This window comes from Oncorhynchus tshawytscha, linkage group LG13, assembly GCF_018296145.1.
Source record: "Oncorhynchus tshawytscha isolate Ot180627B linkage group LG13, Otsh_v2.0, whole genome shotgun sequence".
NCBI lineage: Eukaryota > Metazoa > Chordata > Actinopteri > Salmoniformes > Salmonidae > Oncorhynchus > Oncorhynchus tshawytscha.
In genome coordinates this window covers 77,234,041-77,255,125 of record NC_056441.1, presented here as the reverse complement: position 1 = coordinate 77,255,125, position 21,085 = coordinate 77,234,041, and the positions used below count along the sequence as shown (strand labels likewise).

The window sequence follows — 21,085 nt, the reverse complement described above, 5'->3', positions numbered from 1 at the left end:
TGAGGCGCTGTAGAGGGTAGTGCGCACAGCCCAGTACATCACTATGGCCAAGCTTCCTGCCATCCAGGACCTCTATACTAGGCGGTGTCAGAAGAAGGCCCAAAAAATGATCAAAGACTCCAGCCACCCAAGTAATGGATTGTTCTCACTTCTACCGCACAGCAAGTGGTACCGGATAGTCCAAAAGGCTCCTTAACAGCTTCTATCCTCAATCCATAAGATTGCTGAACAATTAATTAAATGACCCGGTACCGGTACCCCCTGTCAATTTAGTAAATCGTCTCTTAACTCTATTTTCTTAAAACGGCATTGTTGATTAAGAGCTTGTAAGTATGCATTTCACAGTAAGGTCTACACCTGTTGTATTCAGTGCATGTGACAAATACAATTTGATTTGATTTAGTTGGAACAAATCCTGCAGTAGCTGCGTCACTCCAGGAACAGGGTTGTCTACCTGTGTCTTATAGAGTGTATGTAAGGCATTGATGGACAAAATAATAATAATGTGAACTATAAAGTATCTGGTACATATACTGTGATGGGGTTGAATTGGACACATATCCAGCTAATTGAACAGAGGGTGTCTATTTAAAAGTCTACTGAAAGAGCATCACTAACATCAAGCAGTAGCAATGTGACACGGACATGTCTGATAGTGGACAAGTGCCAGAGTCTCATACTGACCTGGATAAATGTCCTTGGAGAAACATTTCACTGCCTGCTGAGCCAGGCTGTCAAGGCTAAATTTTCTCCCGCACATACGCACACGCACGCACGCACGCACGCACGCACACACACACACGCACACACGCACACACGGAAAGACGGTGAACTGCCTCTTCATCAGCAACACAAAGCACTGTCCAGGCCAGCTTTCACCATTGAAGAGGCCAGTCTGGAGGACCCAGCACCCTTCACAACAGGTGTCATAAACCAAGAGAAGAGTCCACTCCAGCTTACAGCAATTATCTCTCAGTCCTTTAGCAGAATGTTAACCCTCCCTGTAGGAAGAAAGGGGAGAGGAGAGAGGAGAGATATCAGCTCATAAAAGCCACACAGGCTCCATTCCTCAACTCTGCTTCCCTTCCTCGTAAAAAGCAATTCCCATCTGTGTTAAATCAGTTGACTTTCATAACTCTCTCTCTCTCTTCTATCTTTCTATCTCTCCTCCTCTATCCCTCCTCCTCTATCTCTCCTCCTTTATCCCTCCTCCTCTATCCCTCCTCCTCTATCTCTCCTCCTCCTTGGAGTGCTCACCAGGCCAGACAGGTATATCGGTCTCTTATTGGCATGGTGGGAAAGAACAGTGTAAATCTGCTCTAAATCCTCTAATCTGGCTGGTCCATCACAGGGATGAGGTGGTGTCACGCAGTAGAAATAGCCCTGCTGTGAAAACAAAGACGTCCTCTCTTCCTTCTCCATAGGATGCAGCCTATAGCACTCATCCCCACAGCTTTGGGGGCCCCAACCCTCTGAAGGTCGGGCCCCCCAGATAGCATATGAACACACCATAAGCCATGATTTCTTTTTTTGAATGACAATAAATTAGCTTTCAAACTGCTAAATGTTCTCTTAGCCTCATGGCAAAATGTGTGGAATAGCAATCTACTGTGGAACAGAACAAGAGGAGACAACTCAGTCACCAGAAACAAAGCTGTGTTTTATTTATCACACACACACTAACATCCTCAAGCTTCCTGGCCTCCAGCGCACTCTGGGTCTAGGCCTGCAGTGTGTGTGTGTGTGTGTGTGTGCCTGTTTGTGTGTGTGTGTGTGTGTGTGTGTGTGTGTGTGTGTGTGTGTGTGTGTGTGTGTGTGTGTGTGTGTGTGTGTGTGTGTGTGTGTGCCTGTGTGTGTGTGCCTGTTTGTGTGTGTGTGTGTGTGTGTGTATCTGCTATAGTGTGTGTGTGTACCTTGCCCTGCCAGCTGAGAGCTCCTCTCTGCCCAGTCAGAGAAGATTTACTCCCAGGTAATAATGGCTGAGTTTCTCGAATGACATTATCACTTTTATGGGCAAGCTGTGATCATGCATATCATTACCGCCGTCTTTCACAGGGCACTGCCAAATGGAACGTTTAATCATGTATATCTTTACACATCCAGCTACTAAATGATGAAGAGACAAACCCATGGACACTGAAAGACATTCTGCAGGACCATGGTTATTACAGTTACCTATAGAGATGTCAATATTTAAGCGTGTAGCGACAACAGAACACAGTGAAACTTTAAACCTTGGCATGAAACATAGGCCTGCCCTTCTCAGTACATCGTTGTAATCCCCAAATGCAGCCATCTGTACTTTTTACGATGGGAGTTAGCAGAATTAGTCTTGCACATGTGCATTAATATTCATCGGTGTGTGATTCTCTTCTGTCTCAGGTCAGTGAGAGGTGTTTGATTGTCTTCTGTCTCTGGTCAGAGAGGTGAGGGGTCAGGTAAGATATGAAACACAGACTGATAAATCACACCAGACAAGACCAGGGTCCCTAATTTACTACTATAAAACCCACATGGTACCAATAGCTTTGACTGGCAGAGAGAATGTACACCTACTTTTAGTGTGTGTGTGTGTGTGTGTGTGTGTGTGTGTGTGTGTGTGTGTGTGTGTGTGTGTGTGTGTGTGTGTGTGTGTGTGTGTGTGTGTGTGTGTGTGTGTGTGTGTGTGTGTGTGTGTGTGTGTGAAGTGAAGTGAAGTGAAAGACAGAACCTGTGAGAATTCACTTTTGAACAAACTCTTGGTGTTACAGCCTCAGCAAAAACTATTTTCTCATTCTAAGATGAAATCACAGGAGAGGTGTTAGGGACTGTGAGCCACCCAGACAGAAAGAACTCCTGCAGAATGAAAAGTGAAACCCCATTACTTCCAACCACATGACAGCTAACACATCTCCAAACTGCAGACTCACAGCAGCTCTTAGCCCTAGTCACTGGGCCATCAGACAGGGTGGACTGACTGACCTGACATGAAACACAACACTTCAGGACTGGAACCATACCATGAAGTCATCAGCAAGGTAGAGTTGAAGTCTGAAGTTGACATACTGTCAGATGTGTGCGTACTGGTAGCGAAGTCAGGTGCAGGAGAGCAGAGATTTGTGAACAGGCGCACACTTTATTTAGGCAAAAGTGAAAAACGCGCAAAACAGTCACAAGGATAAAGTTTAACAATAGACATCTTCGTGAAAAATAACACAGAAAAAACAAGCCAGTCAGCCGCGTCAACAACACACACGTAACACAAACAATCTTACACAAAGAACATGATGAGGAACAGAGGAATAAATACATGTAGATTGATTGGGGAATGAAAACCAGGTGTGGAGGGAACAAGACAAAACAAATGGATACATGAAAAAGGGAGCGGCGGTGGCTAGAAAGCCGGTGACGTCGACCGCCGAACAAGGAGAGGAGCCGACATCGGCGGAAGTCGTGACACATACATATAGATTGGAGTCATTAAAACCCATTTTTCAACCACTCCACAAATTTCTCGTTAACAAACTTTAGTTTTGGCAAGTCGGGTAGGACATCTACTTTGTGTCTTTCAAGGCCTATTTTCAAACTCAGTGCCTCTTTGCTTGACATCATGGGAAAATCAAAAGAAATCAACCAAGATCTCATAAAACAATTTGCAGTCCTCCACAAGTTTTGGTTCATCCTTGGGGGCAATTTCCAAATGGATGAGGGTACCACGTTCATCTGTACAAACAATAGTACGCAAGTATAAACACCATGGGACCACACAGCTGTCATACCGCTCAGGAAGGTGACGCGTTCTGTCTTCTAGAGATGAACGTACTTTGGTGCGAAAATCCCAGAACAACAGCAAAGGACCTTGTGAAGATGCTGGAGGAAACATGTACAGAAGTATCTATATCCACAGTAAAACAAGTCCTATATCAACATAACCTGAAAGGCCGCTCAGCAAGGAAGAAGCCACTGCTCCAAAACCGCCATAAAAAAGCCAGACTACGGTTGCGGACAAAGATCGTACTTTTTGTAGAAATGTCTTATGGTCTGATGAAAACAAATAGAACTGTTTGGCCATCATGACCATTGTTATGTTTGGAGGAAAAAGGGGGAAGCTTGCAAGCCGAAGAACACTGTCAGGCCCTGACTTTAAAGAACCTTTTACTTCTCTATTTTGGTTAGGTCAGGGTGTGACTAGGGTGGGTAGTCTTTTCTTTTCTATGTTGGCCTGGTATGGTTCCCTATCAGAGGCAGCTGTCTATCGTTGTCTCTGATTGGGGATCATATTTAGGCAGCCCTTTTCCACCTGTTGTGTGTGGGATCTTGATTTTGTATTGTTGTTTTTTAGCCCTACAAAGCTGTACTTTTCGTTTGTTACTCTTTCTTGTTTTGTGCAGGTTATCATAAATAAAAAATAATTAACCTACCCCAAGCTGCATCTTGGTCCGACCATCCTTCCAACAACGATCGTTGCAAACACCATCCCAACCGTGAAGCATGGGGTGGCAGCATCATGTTGTGGGGGTGCTTTGCTGCAGGAGTGACTGGTGCACTTCACAAAATAGATGGCATCACGAGGGAGGAAAAATACGTGGATATTTTGAAGCAACATTTAAAGACATCAGTCAGGAAGTTAAAGCTTGGTCGCAAATGCGTCTTCCAAATGGACAAATGTGTCACACCCTGACCATAGTTTGCTTTGTATGTTTATATGTTTTGTTTGGTCAGGGTGTGATCTGAGTGGGCATTCTATGTTGTGTGTCTAGTTTGTCTGTTTCTGTGTTAGGCCTGATATGGTTCTCAATCAGAGGCAGGTGTTAGTCATTGTCTCTGATTGGGAACCATATTTAGGTAGCCTGTTTGGTGTTGGGTTTTGTGGGTGATTGTCTCCTGTGTCAGTGTTTGTACCACACGGGACTGGTTTCGGGTTGTCGCATTTATTGTTTTGTAGTTTGTTCATGTATAGTTTTTCTAATTAAAAAACCATGAACTTCAACCACGCTGCGTATTGGTCCGCCTCTCCTTCAATGGAAGAATCCCGTTACACAATGACCCCAACCATACTTCCAACGTTGTGGCAAAATGGCTTAAGGACAACAAAGTCAAAGTATTGGAGTGGCCATCACAAAGCCCTGACCTCAATCCTATAGAAAATGTGTGGGCAGAATTGAAAAAGCGTGTGCGAGCAAGGAGGCCTACAAACCTGACTCAGTTACATCAGCTCTGTTAGGAGGAATGGGACAAAATTCCCCCAAGTTATTGTGGGAAGCTTGTGGAAGGCTACCTGAAACATTTGACCCAAGTTCAACAATTTAAAGGCAATGCTACCAAGTACTAATTGAGTGTATGTAACCTTCTGACCCACTGGGAATGTGACAAAATAAATAAAAGCTGAAATAAATAATTCTCTCAACTATTATTCTGACATTTCACATTCTTAAAATAAAGTGGTGATCCTAACTGACCTAAAGCAGGGCATTTCTACTAGGATTAAATGTCAGGAATTGTGAAAAACTGAGTTTAAATGTATTTGGCTAAGGTGTATGTAAACCTCTGACTTCAACTGTACATAAAATAAATAAAATGTTTCCTTACATACAGAGAGAAACCAGTGCCAATACATTGGAGGGAAAAACTCACATTTTACAAGCTCAGACAAGTAACTAAAAAGTGTGCCTTGTCTAGTGATGCTAAAACACACTGACCTGGTCTCCTTGGAGAAGACAGAAGACCTTACATGACTTTGTACGTTTCACAGTCAGTCATTTAATCTTGGAACAGTATCAAGGCTTCTCTATCTCCCTTCAACCTCCAGAAGGGGACAGGACAGTTAGGGACACTCTCTGCCAGTTCATCGCTCAGTGTCAAACAGCGATCGCATGCCAAACAATCACATTAGCCTTGCAGTCTAAAAGCTGAGGGACAGACAGTGCTGGTAGCCACAGTGAACCATAGCTCTCCCTGCTCATTACTGGGGTCTCTCTATCCCTCCCTCCCTCACTCCAGACAGACCACATCTCAGCATCTATAATGCACTCACGCCTGACGAGAGACACTCAGCTTTTTACTAGGAAGGAAATTGCCAGTCGGGCCTCGCTCAACAGCTTTTAACAACTCAACACTGATCAACTAATGACTGTCTGAGATGGTGGCTGAGAAATAGTCATGTTGGAAATACAGTAGGAGAGAGGTGTAGAGAAAATTAGAGTGAGCGAGATTAAGAGAGTGAGGGTAAAGTATGTCTAGAAGTAGTCATAACAAAGTTAAATAACTGCTAACAAAGCTCAGAACCACACACATTGCTATTCTAAGCCTGGCAGGTAATGCCAGTTCTTTCATCTTTTCACTGATAAATGATTTGCCTCCCATTTGCAGCTGTCTGTCAGCAGAGGACGGAGACGACACGTCTGAATGAACACGAAGCTTAGAGCTCAACTTCATCAAACTGATATCAAAGAGAGAGAGAAAAATGTATCAAAAGAGGGAAGGAGATGTGCATGGGAGGGTGTGCGACAGACAGAGGGAAAGAGAGATACAGAGAGAGGGAGTGTAGTAGTTTTGAGAGCTGGAGGAGAAGGGGTTACTCACGGGTCCTGTCACCTTTCCACCTCCAGCCACTCTTGTACCTCCCCTGTCCATCCCCTGGCATACATGCTCCACTCAGCACCTCCAGCAGCAGTAGCAGCAGGGGCATCCGCCTTGCAGCCATGCCTGCCTCCACAGCTCTCATTGGGGTTAGAGAACAGAGGAGAGGGCCGAAGGGAGAGACGTGCCTGGTTCTCTCATATCACACACAGCTGTGGGGGGGGATCCAGAGTACAACAACAACACCGCCTCCCCTTCCTCCTCCTCCTTCACAGTTTCAGCCCAGGTCACACCATCCACAGCCAACCTTGACAGCCCCCCTCTTCCTGCAGGACTGGACTGATTCCTTTGAAGGCTTGAAGGCAGCAGCAGTGTTGGCGAGTTGGCTGGGGAGGCGAGGTGGCTGGGGAGGCTGACTATAATTCCAGCATGGGCACACAGGCAGATTAAAGTCTGGATTTCTGCAGCTATGCTCTGAAATATTGATCCCGCTTTTTTCTATCCGTCTTCTCTCTTCTCTCTTCCTCTTCTTTCTCTGCCTCTCAGAGTTGGTGGAGTATTTATTGGAGTCCTGCTGAAATGCTTATAGGCTCAGCTTCACCGGAGACCCTTCCCATGGAGTGCTGGAGAGAAGTGTTTTCCTCTTGCTATGTACAAGTTGCTGAGAGCAGTAGCAGAGCAGAGACACTTCGGCGACGGTCAGGTCCGGTGACAGTGATAGTGACACATCAATTGATCCGACAGCTCTTTCTCAGGCAGTTACTGGCCACGGCTAACTGTCTGTGTGTCCCTCCTGCCCCTCTGTACAGCACCCACCTCTTCTTACATCACAGGAGACAGTGTTGATATGAATATAAGAAATACATGAGAGAGAGAGCATTCTCAACACAGCAACCTTGACACTGCAAACAGAGACTCTGAGGGAGGGAGAACCACCACGAGTAACAGAGAGAGGAAAGGAGGGAGGGAGAGAGAGAGAGAGAGAGAGAGAGAGAGAGAGAGAGAGAGAGAGAGAGAGAGAGAGAGAGAGAGAGAGAGAGAGAGAGAGAGAGAGAGACTAGAGCGGGGGCTATGAATGGATATTTCACAAGTGCTGAATCTCTTGTCCTGTCGTCTGTTCTGTGATGCTCTCTGTCTGGATTATCCTCCATCTATCTACAACTATGACCTGTGTGTGTGTGTGTGTGTGTGTGTGTGTGTGTGTGTGTGTGTGTGTGTGTGTGTGTGTGTGTGTGTGTGTGTGTGTGTGTGTGAGTGTGTGTGTGTGTTTCTCACAAGCAGATTAATCCAGTGCTCTCTGAGAGCAAACATCTCCTGCAGCAGCTTGCCGTCTTACCCGACACACACCTGTACACACAGGCAGACAGAAAGACAGGCTGACAGGCATGCAGACAGGAAGGCAGGCTCACAGGCAGACAGACAGGAAGACAGGCTCACAGGCATGCAGACAGGAAGACAGGCTCACAGGCAGACAGACAGGAAGACAGGCTTACAGGCAGACAGGAAGACAGGCTGACAGGCATGCAGACAGGCTGACAGGCAGGCAGACAGGAAGACAGGCTCACAGGCAGACAGACAGGCAGACAGGCAGACAGGCAGACAGGAAGACAGGCAGACAGGCAACCATGTGCACCACAAAACTGGTTCTACTTCTGGCAGTGACACTATGGAGAAGAGGTGACCTACAAATAGCCAGAAAGGGAGTGAACAAATGTAACACAACACGCATAAGCTGTAAGAGCTTTTCCTTGAATATGTTTCAGACACACACACACACACACACACACACACACACACACACACACACACACACACACTCACAGTATATTTCATTACAAAGCGTGCTCAGCAACTGTGGGTTTTGAGTTACACCACTAGTTTCCTCCGGCGGCCCGGTCTGTCAGGAGGCAGGTGAGAGCAGGGGAACATGGGAGACTGGAGGTGTCAGCAGCTCCCCCAACGACAGTGTCCTTCCTCATGAGTTGTGTGAATAACAGAGTGCCTAACGACAGTGTTCCTATTGGTCAGCCAGGTAACCATGTTCTGGTCCTGAGGGGCTGCTCTCCTGCTGATATAATTAACCCCTGTACATTAAACTCTGATAAAGCTCTGATTAGAACTAGCCTGTAATGATTAGGCCTTGGGAATGATTACTAGTGCAGAGAAGGGACAGATAGAGTGCAGGCGTTTCCAACGCTCACAGCCCTCCAGAACTCCATGCAGTCACACCCTCTTGACAGTCAATGGCGCAGTTAATGCAATCACTTGAAGTGGAACAAAGTTAACTGTAGGTGAAAAGTCAAAGGCAATCTAGAAAGTAGAAGTACTGTTGGAATGGACAGTTTGAATCCCAGGTATATCAGTCTGATGGTATCAGGGCTTTGTGTGTGACAGGAGAGGAGTGAGAGGAGCCTCTGCTTCTTCAGAGAGTAGAGACAGTTGACGGCTCTCTCTGTACCTCACACACACACACATACACACACACTGGGCTGGAGGATATTATCTCACTGTTTACCTATGGTCAGACAAGGGTAAAGCCCCTCGTGGGGAAAATAAGTCAACCAGGAACATTCTCCTCTGCCAAGGTAAATCAAACATCATCAACTCTGATCATAATACAGTTACTATGCAACCGGTCCATCCTGCAATACAGTATGTGGTTGTTCTTATATTGAATAAAGAAAATGTCATACATTTTCTAGTAACCAGTTTCCATACAATGTTAATGCAGCATCATTCAGAGCCACTTGAAGTTTCTCTGGACTTGACAATACTGTTACATTTCCCTTTAATAATTGCACACACAAATCAGTTATCTTTCCAATGATTCAGTATTATTACAGAAACACTGAGATTCATAAACTCTGTCTGGACTCTGCAGGAGCTGTATAGCTTGAAGAGCTAGAGTTGAAACAATGCAGCACTCCCATCTCTCCTTTACAAGCAGAGAGTCGATCTCCCAATGACTCTCCTTTACAAACAGAGAGTCGTTCTCCTAATAACTCTCCTTTACAAACAGAGAGTTGTTCTCCCAATGACTCTCCTTTACAAGCAGAGAGTTGTTCTCCCAATGACTCTCCTTTACAAGCAGAGAGTTGTTCTCCCAAGGACTCTCCTTTACAAACAGGGATTTGTTCCCCCAATGACTCTCCTTTACAAGCAGAGAGTTGTTCTCCCAATGACTCTCCTTTACAAGCAGAGCGTTGTTCTCCCAAGGACTCTCCTTTACAAGCAGGGATTTGTTCCCCCAAGGACTCTCCTTTACAAGCAGGGATTTGTTCCCCCAATGACTCTCCTTTACAAGCAGGGATTTGTTCCCCCAATGACTCTCCTTTACAAGCAGGGATTTGTTCCCCCAATGACTCTTCTTTACAAGCAGAGTCGTTCTCCCAATGACTCCTTTACAAGCAGAGAGTTGTTCTCCCAATGACTCTCCTTTACAAGCAGGGATTTGTTCCCCCAATGACTCTCCTTTACAAGCAGGGATTTGTTCCCCCAAGGACTCTCCTTTACAAGCAGGGATTTGTTCCCCCAATGACTCTCCTTTACAAGCAGGGATGTGTTCCCCCAATGACTCTCCTTTACAAGCAGAGTCGTTCTCCCAATGACTCTCCTTTACAAGCAGGGATTTGTTCCCCCAATGACTCTCCTTTACAAGCAGGGATTTGTTCCCCCAATGATTCTCCTTTACAAGCAGAGAGTTGTTCTCCCAAGGACTCTCCTTTACAAGCAGGGATTTGTTCCCCCAATGACTCTCCTTTACAAGCAGAGAGTTGTTCCCCCAAGGACTCTCCTTTACAAGCAGGGATTTGTTCCCCCAATGACTCTCCTTTACAAGCAGAGAGTTGTTCTCTCAAGGACTCTCCTTTACAAGCAGAGTCGTTCTCCCAATGATTCTCCTTTACAAGCAGAGAGTCGTTCTCCCAATGATTCTCCTTAACAAGCCGAGTCGTTCTCTCAATGACTCTCCTTTACAAGCAGAGTCGTTCTCCCAATGACTCTCCGTTACAAGCAGGGAGTCGTTCTCCCAATGATTCTCCTTTACAAGCAGAGAGTTGTTCTCCCAATGATTCTCCTTTACAAGCAGAGAGTTGTTCTCCCAATGATTCTCCTTTACAAGCAGAATCGTTCTCCCAATGACTCTCCTTTACAAGCAGGGAGTCGTTCTCCCAATGACTCTCCTTTACAAGCACGGAGTCGTTCTCCAAATGACTCTCCTTTACAAGCAGGGAGTCGTTCTCCAAATGACTCTCCTTTACAAGCAGAGAGTTGTTCTCCCAATGACTCTCCTTTACAAGCAGGGAGTCGTTCTCCCAATGACCTTGTGCATGAGAATGATTTAGAAACGGCTGCCGTGTAGCAATAAAGCTAGATGGAAGTAATGAGAGAACTGATCTCGCTATCTCTTACCATCCATCACCCCCTCTCTCTCTCCATCCCTCTGATTTTCAGATTTTAACAGAGATTATATAAGAAATTTACAGAGAGAATACAATTGATGTTTACTGCATGCTATCATCAAAGGTACTGCCACTGCAGCCTCCACAGCTTATCCACACCACATCAAACATGCTTTATCTTTTATATCTATCTGTCCCTCCAGCATGGCATACTGGCCCATCTCCTGGTGCCTACGGTGCCATCAGAGAGCAGGGTGATTGGTGGTACCGAGAGGCCCAGCAGGAGAACTGAGGCACCAACAGGTGGTCTGGAACACAATGAGCACCAGGGACTGGCACACACATGCGTCGAAGCACACACACACACACACACACACACACACACACACACACACACACACACACACACACACACACACACACACACACACACACACACACACACACACACACACACACATCCTAACGTAAACTATACATACAAAAGTATGTGGACACCCCTATTTCAGCCACACCAGTTGCTGACAGGTGTATAAAATTGAGCACACTGCCATGCAATCTCCATAGAGAAACATAGAATGGCCTTAGACTTTCAATGTGGCACCGTCATAGTATGCCAACTATCCATCCAACAAGTCAGTTCATCAAATTTCTGCCCTGCTAGAGCTGCCCCGGTCAACTGTAAGTGCTATTACTGTGAAGTGGAAACGTCTAGGAGCAACAACTGCTCAGCCACAAAGTGGTGGTCCACACATCCTCACAGGTTGTAACGGTTGTAACGTGTAGGTTGTAACGTGTAGGTTGTAACGTGTAGGTTGTAACGTGTAAAAATCATCTCTCCTCAGTTGCAACACTCCCTACCGAGTTCCAAACTGCCTCTGGAAGCAATGTCAGCACAATAACTGTTTGTCGGGAGCTTCATAAAATGGGTTTCCATGGTCGAGCAGCCACACAAGCTAAAGATCAGCATGCGCAATGCCAAGCGTTGGCTGGAGTGGTGTAAAGCTCGCCGACATTGGACTCTGGAGCAGTGGAAACACGTTTTCTGGAGTGAAGAATCACGCTCCACTATCTGGCGGTCCAACAGACAAATCTGGGTTTAATGTATGCCAGGAGAACGCAACCTGATCAAATGCATAGTAACAACTGTAAAGTTTGGTGGATGAGGAACAATGGTCTGGGGCTGTTTTTCATGGTTCAGGCTAGGACCCTTAGTTCCAGTGGAGGGAAATCTTAACGCTACAGCATACAATGGCATTTTAGATGATTCTGTGCTTCCAACTTTGTGACAACAGTTTGGGGAAGGCCCCTTCCTGTTTCAGCATGACAATGCCCCCATAAACGAAGCGAGGTCTATACAAAAATGGTTTGTCAAGGTGGGTGTGGAAAAACTTGATTGGCCTGCACAGAGCCCTGACCTCAACCCCATGGAACACCTTTGGGATGAATTGAAACGCTGACTGTGAGCCAGGCCTAACCGCCCAACATCAGTGCCCGACCTGTTCTTGTGGCTGAATGGAAGCAAGTCTCCACAGCAATGTTCCAACATCACGTGGAAAGCCTTCCCAGAAGATTGGAGGCTGTTATAGCAGCAATGTTCCAACATCTGGTGGAAAGCCTTCCCAGAAGAGTGGAGGCTGTTATAGCAGCAAAGGGGCAATTTTGTAATGAGATGTTCGACGAGCAGGTGTCCACATACTTTTGGTGATGTAGTGTAAGTGGTTTGAGGATCTATAGTTTGAATAAACAGTGAATAGTATTAATTTGTATCAATGTTTACATACTGCTTTACAGTTGTGGAAAAAGTAGACAATTGTCATACTTGAGAAAAAGTACAGATACCTTAATTAATAGAAAGTTACTCAAGTAAAAGTAAGTTACCCAGTAAAATACTACTTGAGTAAAAGTCTAAAAGTATTTGGTTTTAAATATACTTAAATATCAAAAGTAAATGTAATTGCTAAAATCTACTAGTATCAAAAGTAAAAGTATAAATAATTTCAAATTCCTTATTTTAAGCAAAGCAGACTGCACCATTTTCATGTTTTTAAAATGTATGGACAGCCAGTGGCACACTCCAGCACTCCGACATTATTTACAAAAGATGCATTTGTGTTTAGTGAGTCTGCCAGATCAGAGGCAGGAGGGATGACCACGTGTTCTCTTGATAAGTGCGTGAATTGGACCATTTCCCTGTCCTGCTAAGCATTCATGTAACTAGTACTTTTGTGTGTCAGGGAAAATGTATGGAGTAAAAAGTACATTATATTTTTAGGAATGTAGTGAAGTAAAAGTAAAAGTAGTCAAAAATATAAATAGTAAAGTACAGATACCCCAAGAAATGACTTACGTAGTACTTTAAAGTATTTTTACTTAGGTGCTTTACACCACTGCTGCTTTACTCATCTCATATTTATATAATGTATTCTATTATAATTTATTTTAGTCAATGCCACTCAGACATTGCTCAATCTAATATTTATATATTTCTTAATTCCATTCTTTTACTTTTAGATTTGTGTGTATTGTGGTGAATCGTTTTTTGATACTACTGCAGTGGTGGAGCTAAGAACACAAGCATTTCGCTACGCCTGCAATAACATCTGCTAAATATGTGTTGGTGACCAATAAAAATTGAGGTGATTTGATGTGCCTCCTGAGAGAGGAAGCATTTGACCTGAATTGTTAATGCCAATGTCCTAGTCAATACCTCCCCCAGCCACAGACACCTACTGAGCCAGGTCAGACACCTACTGAGCCGGGTCAGACACCTACTGAGCAAGGTCAGACACCTATTGAGCCGGGTCAGACACCGACTTAGCCAGGTCAGACACCTACTGAGCCGGGTCAGACACCTACTGAGCCAGGTCAGACACCTACTGAGCCAGGTCAGACACCTACTGAGCCAGGTCAGACACCTACTGAGCCAGGTCAGACACCTACTGAGCCAGGTCAGACACCTACTGAGCCAGGTCAAACACTTACTGAGCCAGGTCAGACACCTACTGAGCCAGGTCAGACACCTACAGAGTCAGGGTCACTCAGTAACAACCTCTATAGCCTGTGTCTCATACCAGGCCAGACCATTCCCTCATCACCCTGTCTGAGAGATCAATGGTTCCCCCACACCCAGCTCACTGTACACTTGCTCAAAACTGTATTTATTTATTTATTTCACTTTTATTTAACCAGGTAGGCCAGTTGAGAACAAGTTCTCATTTGCAACTGCGACCTGGCCAAGATAAAGCAATGCTCATACAACAACACAGAGTAAGACATGGAATAAACAAACATACAGTCAATAATACAGTAGAAAAAGTCTATGTAGAGAATGTGCAAATGAGGTAGGATAAGGGAGGTAAAGGCAATAAATAGGCCATGGTGGCGAAGTAACTACAATATAGCAATTAAACACTGGAATGGTAGATGTGCAGAAGATGAATGTGCAAGTATAGATACTGGGGTGCAAAGGAGCAAGATAAACACATAAATACAGTATGGGGATGAGGTAGTTGGATGGGCTATTTACAGATGGGCTATGTACAGGTGCAGTGATCTGTAAGCTGCTCTGACAGCTGGTGCTTAAAGCTAGTGAGGGAGATATGAGTCTTCAACATCAGTGATTTTTGCAGTTCGTTAAAGTCATTGGCAGCAGAGAACTGGAAGGAAAGGTGGCAAAAGGAAGAATTGGCTTTGGGGGTGACCAGTGATATATACCTGCTGAAACCAGATTGCATAGCGGAAATGGTACGGTGGGATTCGAAATGGTCGGTAATCTGTTTGTTAACTTGGCTTTCGAAGACCTTTGAAAGGCAGGGTAGGATAGATATAGGTCTGTAACAGTTTGGGTCTAGAGTGTCTCCCTCTTTGAAAAGGGGGATGACCGCGGCAGCTTTCCAATCTTTGGGAATCTCAGACGATACGAAAGAGAGGTGGAACAGGCTAGTAATAGGGGTTGCAACAATTTCGGCAGATAATTTTAGAAAGATATGGTCCAGATTGTCTAGCCGGGCTGATTTGAAGGGGTCCAGATTTTGCAGCTCTTTCAGAACATCAGCTATCAGCTAGTTTCTGTGGGGAGTGGAGGGCTGTTGATCGGGGTAGGGGTAGCCAGGTGGAAAGCATGGCCAGCCTTGGAAAATTGCTTGTTGAAAATCTATATAATAGTGGCTTTATCGGTGGTGACAGTGTTTCCTAGCCTCAGTGCAGTGGGCAGCTGGGAGGAGGTGCTCTTATTCTCCATGGACTTTACAGTGTCCCAGAACTTTTTTTAGTTTGTGCTACAGGATGCAAATTTCTGCTTGCAAAACTAGCCTTAGCTTTCCTAACTGCCTGTGTGTCGCGACTTCTACCGAAGGTAACTCCTCACGACTTCTACCGAAGGTAACTCCTCACGACTTCTACCGAAGGTAACTCCTCTCCCTGTTCGGGCGGCGCTCGGCGTCGCCGGTCTACTAGCCACTACCGATCCCTTTTTCTTTTTCTGGTTGTTTTGTCTGTGTTCCTTTTCACACCTGGTTTCAATTGCTTTGATTTCTGTGGGTATATAGGGCACCTGTTACCTGCCGTAATTCGTGCAGGATTAAGCTTGTGAGTATTAGCGTTCAGTATTCTATGCTGTTTATTGTTTTCGCATTGACGTATGTAGTGTGTAGTGTCGGAACTGTGGTTGTTCCTCCGTGTACTGACACGAGTTTGCATTCCTTCGAGCGCGTTGTTTGGACATTCATCTGGGCCAATTTTGTATTGGTGGACTATGTGTACAGATCTCTACATTAAACACGCTTCTCAAAAAAATCCCTGCTCTCCTGCGCCTGACTCCTACACCTCTCACTAAGACGCACTTTATCACACTGTGTATATGGTGAGGTGAGGAAGGCACTTTTTAAGATGGCGAGGAAGGCACTTTTAAAGAATAACCAGGAATCCTCTACTGATGAGGTAAATATCCTTCCTGGATACCCAGGCCAGGTCAATTAGAAAGGCCTGCTCGCTGAAGTGTTTTAGGGAGCATTTGACAGTGATGAGGGGTGGTCGTTTGACCGTAGAGCCATTACGGATGCAGCAATGAGGCAGTGATCACTGAGATCCTGGTTGAAAACAGCAGAGGTGTATTTGGAGGGCAAGTTGGTTAGGATGATATCTATGAGAGTGCCCGTGTTTACGTATTTGGGGTTGTACCTGGTGGGTTCATTGATGATTTGTGTGAGATTGAGGGCATCAAGCTTAGATTGTATGATGGCCGGAGTGTTAAGCATGTCCCAGTTTAGGTCACCTAGCAGCACGAGCTCTGAAGATAGATGGGTGGCAATCAATTCACATATGGTGTCCAGGGCACAGCTGGGGGCAGAGGGTGGTCTATAGCAAGCGGCAAAGGTGAGAGAATTGTTTCTGGAAAGGTGGATTTTTAAAAGTAGAAGCTCAAATTGTTTGGGTACAGACCTGGATAGTAAAGACAGAACTCTGCAGGCTATCTCTGCAGTAGATTGCAACTCCGCCCCCTTTGGCAGTTCTATCTTGTCGGAAAATGTTATCGTTAGGGATTGAAATTTCAGGGGTTTTGGTGGTCTTCCTAAGCCAGGAATCCGACACGGCTAGGACATCCGGGTTGGCAGAGTGTGCTAAAGTAGTGAAAAAACTAACTTGGGGAGGAGGCTTCTAATGTTTAACATGCATGAAACCAAGGCTTTTACGGTTACAGAAGTCAACAAATGAGAGCACCTGGAGAGTAGGAGTGGAGCTAGGCACTGCAGGGCCTGGATTAACCAGAGAAACAGAGGAAGAGTAGGATAAGGGTACGGCTAAAGGCTATCAGAACTGGTCGTCTAGTACGTTCAGAACAGAGAGTAAAAGGAGCAGGGTTCTGGGTGCGATAGAATAGATTCAAGGCATAATGTACAGACAAAGGTATGGTAGGATGTGAGTACATTGGAGGTAAACATAGGCATTGAGTAATGATGAGAGAGATATTGTCTCTAGAGACGTTTAAACCAGGTGATGTCACCGCAAATGTGGGAGGTGGAACTAAATGGTTGGTTAAGGCATATTGAGCAGGGCTAGAGGCTCTACAGTGAAATAAGTCAATAATCACTAACCAGGACAGTAATGGACAAGGCATATTGATATTAGTGAGCCGGGTGATCATAGGGGTCCAGTGAGTGGTTGGGCTGGCTGGAGACACCACCTGGTTTAAATTCAGACAGCTAGCAGTCCGGGGATAGCAAGCTAGCAGAAGGGCCTTAGAGGGACCTCACGACGGAGGAAAGTCCGTTTTTAGCCTCCTCGTGCGGTGACGTCAATAGACCAGTCGTAATGGATTAGTAGGGTTCCAAGTAGCAGAGGGGTCCAAATCCAATTGTTATAGTGGCCCAAGAAATTGGCCGATGGATCTATTCAGCTAACAGCCCAATCTGCTCTAGACAGCTAGCTGGCCACGGCTAGCAGCTAGCAGATGGGCATTCAGGGGACGTCACAATGTAGGGTCCAGTTGAGTACCCCCTCGAGCAGATTACGTCGTAGTCCAGACGTGAAGGATCGGCGGTGTTCCGTGCCCCATAGCGGCAGTAGAAGGGGCCCGGGTATTGTAGCCCAGGAGTGGCTGATGGGCCTTTTCAGCTAGCCAGGAGAATAGCTCCAGGCTAATTGGTGCTTGCTTTGAGACAGACATTAGCCAGGAGTAGTCATACGGATAGCAGTTGGCTAGCTGCGATGATCCAGGTGAAGTTTCAGAGCTTGCGATAGGAATCCAGGGATATGGAGAGAAAATAGGTCCGGTATGCTCTGGTTTGAGTCGCGTTGAACAAACTGGCGAGAGCTTTCCGAGCTAAAGGTTAGCTGATGACCGCTAGCAGGGGTTAGCTGACTACTAGCTAGTAGCTAGTGAGCTGGCTAGCTTCTGTTGGGGGATTCCGGTTCCGAGGTAAATAATAATACTTTAGAAAAAACAGATCCACATCACATTGGGTGAGGCGGGTTGCAGGAGAGTATTTTCAAGTTGAGGTTTCGAAAAATATCAAAAAGATATGCGAATAAAAATATTAAAAAAGATATATACATGGGACACGACAAGACGACGGACAAAGACTGCTACGACATATTGGATCATAGTAGAGTAGATTGTTTTTATTTTTTATTTTGGGTAAAACAAATTGTACAGTTTAAAAACAATATTATAATAGGAGAAGAGTCATGTTGTGCTTCTCAATAAACAAAGTTTCAATGCTCAACAACTTAATGCAATAAGACCTGATATATTAGCTTGTTAACAAAATGTCTCTGCTTTGCCCTTGTTCATATTTAAGTGATGTTTTTGTGAATAATTTGTACAGTAGGCTGTCCTGGTATGCTGGCCTGGTACTGTGTGTGACTGTTGCAGGAGACAGATGGAGACAGATGGAGCCTCATTTAGCTAGCTTCAAAATGGCAGGCATGACACTGTGGTGCCAGGTTTTCTCCAAAGACTCTCTAGAATTTGGATCTCTGTCTGACTATTTAACAGCGTAGCATGGATATTCGGAGCTAACAGCCTAAGCTGGCATCCATGTAATACAGACTTAAGGTATCAAATTAAGATGGGTATTTTTCATCCTATTACATTCTGTATTTCAGCAGTGTGACATTTGACTAGCAGAGAGTCACTGCACAGAGGGTAGTATTGCAGTATCACTGTGACTGTCTAACACAAAACTATGCTTAGCCCCAGTAGATGCTGGTGATTGATGGTGAGTTAGGGATGGCATGCAGAGAGAGACCAACGATGTTCCAGCAGGGCCACAGAACAATGGCTCTCTCAATCAGTGACCCCTCATCTCCCCCACACCTCTCCCCTCCATCTCTACCCTCCTACTGCAAGGCACACAGCCCCCACTGCTGACCTCCAATCAATGAGGAGCCACAGGAGAGTAGAGAAGCCGGGTGGAAGGGAAGGGAGGCTGAAGGTTAATGTGTGCAGGACCTAGCAGAACACACAGCCATTAAGACACATGAAGGACAGTGAGCCACATACTGAACAGAGACTCTTACGTGACTCTGGAGTAGAATTATTCATGGAGAGAAAGGAGAAGAGGGCGAGAGAGAGAGAGAGAGAGACAGAGAGAGAGACAGAGAGACAGAGAGAGAGAGAGAGAGACAGAGAGACAGAGAGAGAGAGAGAGAGAGACAGAGAGAGAGAGAGAGAGAGAGAGAGAGAGAGAGAGAGAGAGAGAGAGACAGAGAGAGAGAGAGAGAGACAGAGAGAGAGAGAGAGACAGAGAGACAGAGAGACAGAGACAGAGAGAGAGAGAGAGAGAGACAGAGACAGAGAGACAGGGAGAGGAGAGAGAGAGAGAGAGAGAGACATAGAGAGAGAGAGAGACAGAGAGAGAGAGAGAAGAGGGAGAGAGAGAGAGAGAGACAGAGAGAGAGAGACAGAGAGAGAGAGAGAGAGAGAGAGAGAGAGAGAGAGAGAGACAGAGAGAGAGAGAGAGAGAGAGAGAGAGAGAGAGAGAGACAGAGAGAGACAGAGACAGAGAGAGAGAGACAGAGAGAGTGAGAGACAGAGAGAGAGACAGAGACAGAGAGAGAGACAGAGAGAGAGAGAGAGAGAGACAGAGAGACAGAGAGACAGAGACAGAGAGACAGAGACAGAGAGAGAGAGATAGAGAGACAGAGACAGAGAGAGAGAGAGAGAGAGAGAGAGAGAGAGAGAGAGAGAGAGAGAGAGAGAGAGAGAGAGAGAGAGAGAGAGAGACAGAGAGACAGAGAGAGAGAGAGACAGAGAGAGAGAGAGAGAGGGAGAGACAGAGACAGAGAGACAGGGAGACGAGAGAGAGAGAGAGAGAGAGAGAGAGAGAGAGAGAGAGAGAGAGAGAGAGAGAGAGAGAGAGAGAGAGAGAGAGAGACAGAGAGACAGAGACAGAGAGACAGAGAGACAGAGAGACAGAGACAGAGACAGAGAGACAGAGAGAGAGAGAGAGAGAGAGAGAGAGAGAGAGAGAGAGAGAGAGAGAGAGAGACAGAGAGAGAGAGAGAGACAGAGAGAGAGAGAGAGACAGAGACAGAGACAGAGAGAGAGAGAGAGAGAGAGAGAGAGAGAGAGAGTGAGAGAGAGAGAGAGAGAGACAGAGAGAGAGAGAGAGAGAGAGAGAGAGAGAGACAGAGACAGAGAGACAGAGAGACAGAGACAGAGAGAGAGAGAGAGACAGAGACAGAGAGACAGGGAGAGAGAGAGAGAGACAGAGACAGAGAGAGTGAGAGAGAGAGAGAGAGGAACAAAAAAAGGAGAGAAAAATATATGTAATTAAGTTTTTTCAATGTCACTAACGTTTCCTCAACGTTACCGTGTTAAGCAGCTTTTACAACTTACCATTATGTAAGACACAATTATCTCTCAGAGAGAACAGACTGTAAATTGGAGAATGAATGGATTGTGTAAAGTTGTCACTGACCCAGACCTCTGAAACATTTCTTTACATCCACACTGAAATCTGTTCTGTGAGGAACACTCTAGCCATTCTAATCCAACCGTCATCCACTTCAACATATTGGAGAGGGCGAGGACTGAAAACACCATAGTTACTGATTCTCCCTCTTCAATCCAAAAACACATCACATCCGGTGATTACATCCGGTGATTACATCCGGTGATTACACAACATTACGGTCACAACCAGGGATGTTGCTCTGACCATTCTGTCCCATCCTTCCTGTTCTTATCTCATGTAATGGCTGTAGAGTCACTCTCACCTTGATATGAGTCTCCATGCTGCAGTCGCCAGCAGCCCCATCCAACCTGGACGTAACACAGTAATCATTTTGTATGGTGGGTATTCATTTCTGTCCATCATCCATTTCATATGATATATTACAAATTACAATTTGTATGATATGTTACTGCAATACATATCATATGGTAGGAATTCCAATTTGCTGTGGCTAAAGTTAGCTAGGTGGCTAATGCTAACATTAGCTAAGTTGCTAACGTTAGCTAACCTAGGGGTTAGGGGTTAAGTTTAGGGTTAAGGTTAGGAGTTAGGTTAAAGGGTCAAGGTTAGAGTTAGGGGAAGGGTGAGCTAGCATGCAAAGTAGTTGCAAAGTAGCTAAAAAGTAGTAAGCAGTTGCAAAGTTGCAATTAGCTAAAATGCTCAAGT

At 45.4% G+C, this 21,085-nt stretch overlaps 2 protein-coding genes across 2 annotated transcripts in view; one reads left to right on the top strand and one right to left on the bottom strand.

Annotated features, from left to right (window-relative positions):
* Nucleotides 1–7,451, bottom strand: part of robo1 (roundabout, axon guidance receptor, homolog 1 (Drosophila)) — a 423,568-nt gene extending 416,117 nt beyond the window's left edge. The window contains exon 1 of the mRNA XM_042296381.1: nt 6,562–7,451. Coding sequence (XP_042152315.1) covers nt 6,562–6,703 — 142 coding nt within the window. The 5' untranslated portion in view covers nt 6,704–7,451. The remainder of the gene's footprint in view (nt 1–6,561) is intronic.
* A 182-nt stretch (nt 7,452–7,633) lies between these two features.
* Nucleotides 7,634–21,085, top strand: part of LOC121838967 (keratin-associated protein 10-7-like) — a 60,540-nt gene continuing 47,088 nt past the window's right edge. Inside the window, exon 1 of the mRNA XM_042294958.1 lies at nt 7,634–7,802. Coding sequence (XP_042150892.1) covers nt 7,634–7,802 — 169 coding nt within the window. The remainder of the gene's footprint in view (nt 7,803–21,085) is intronic.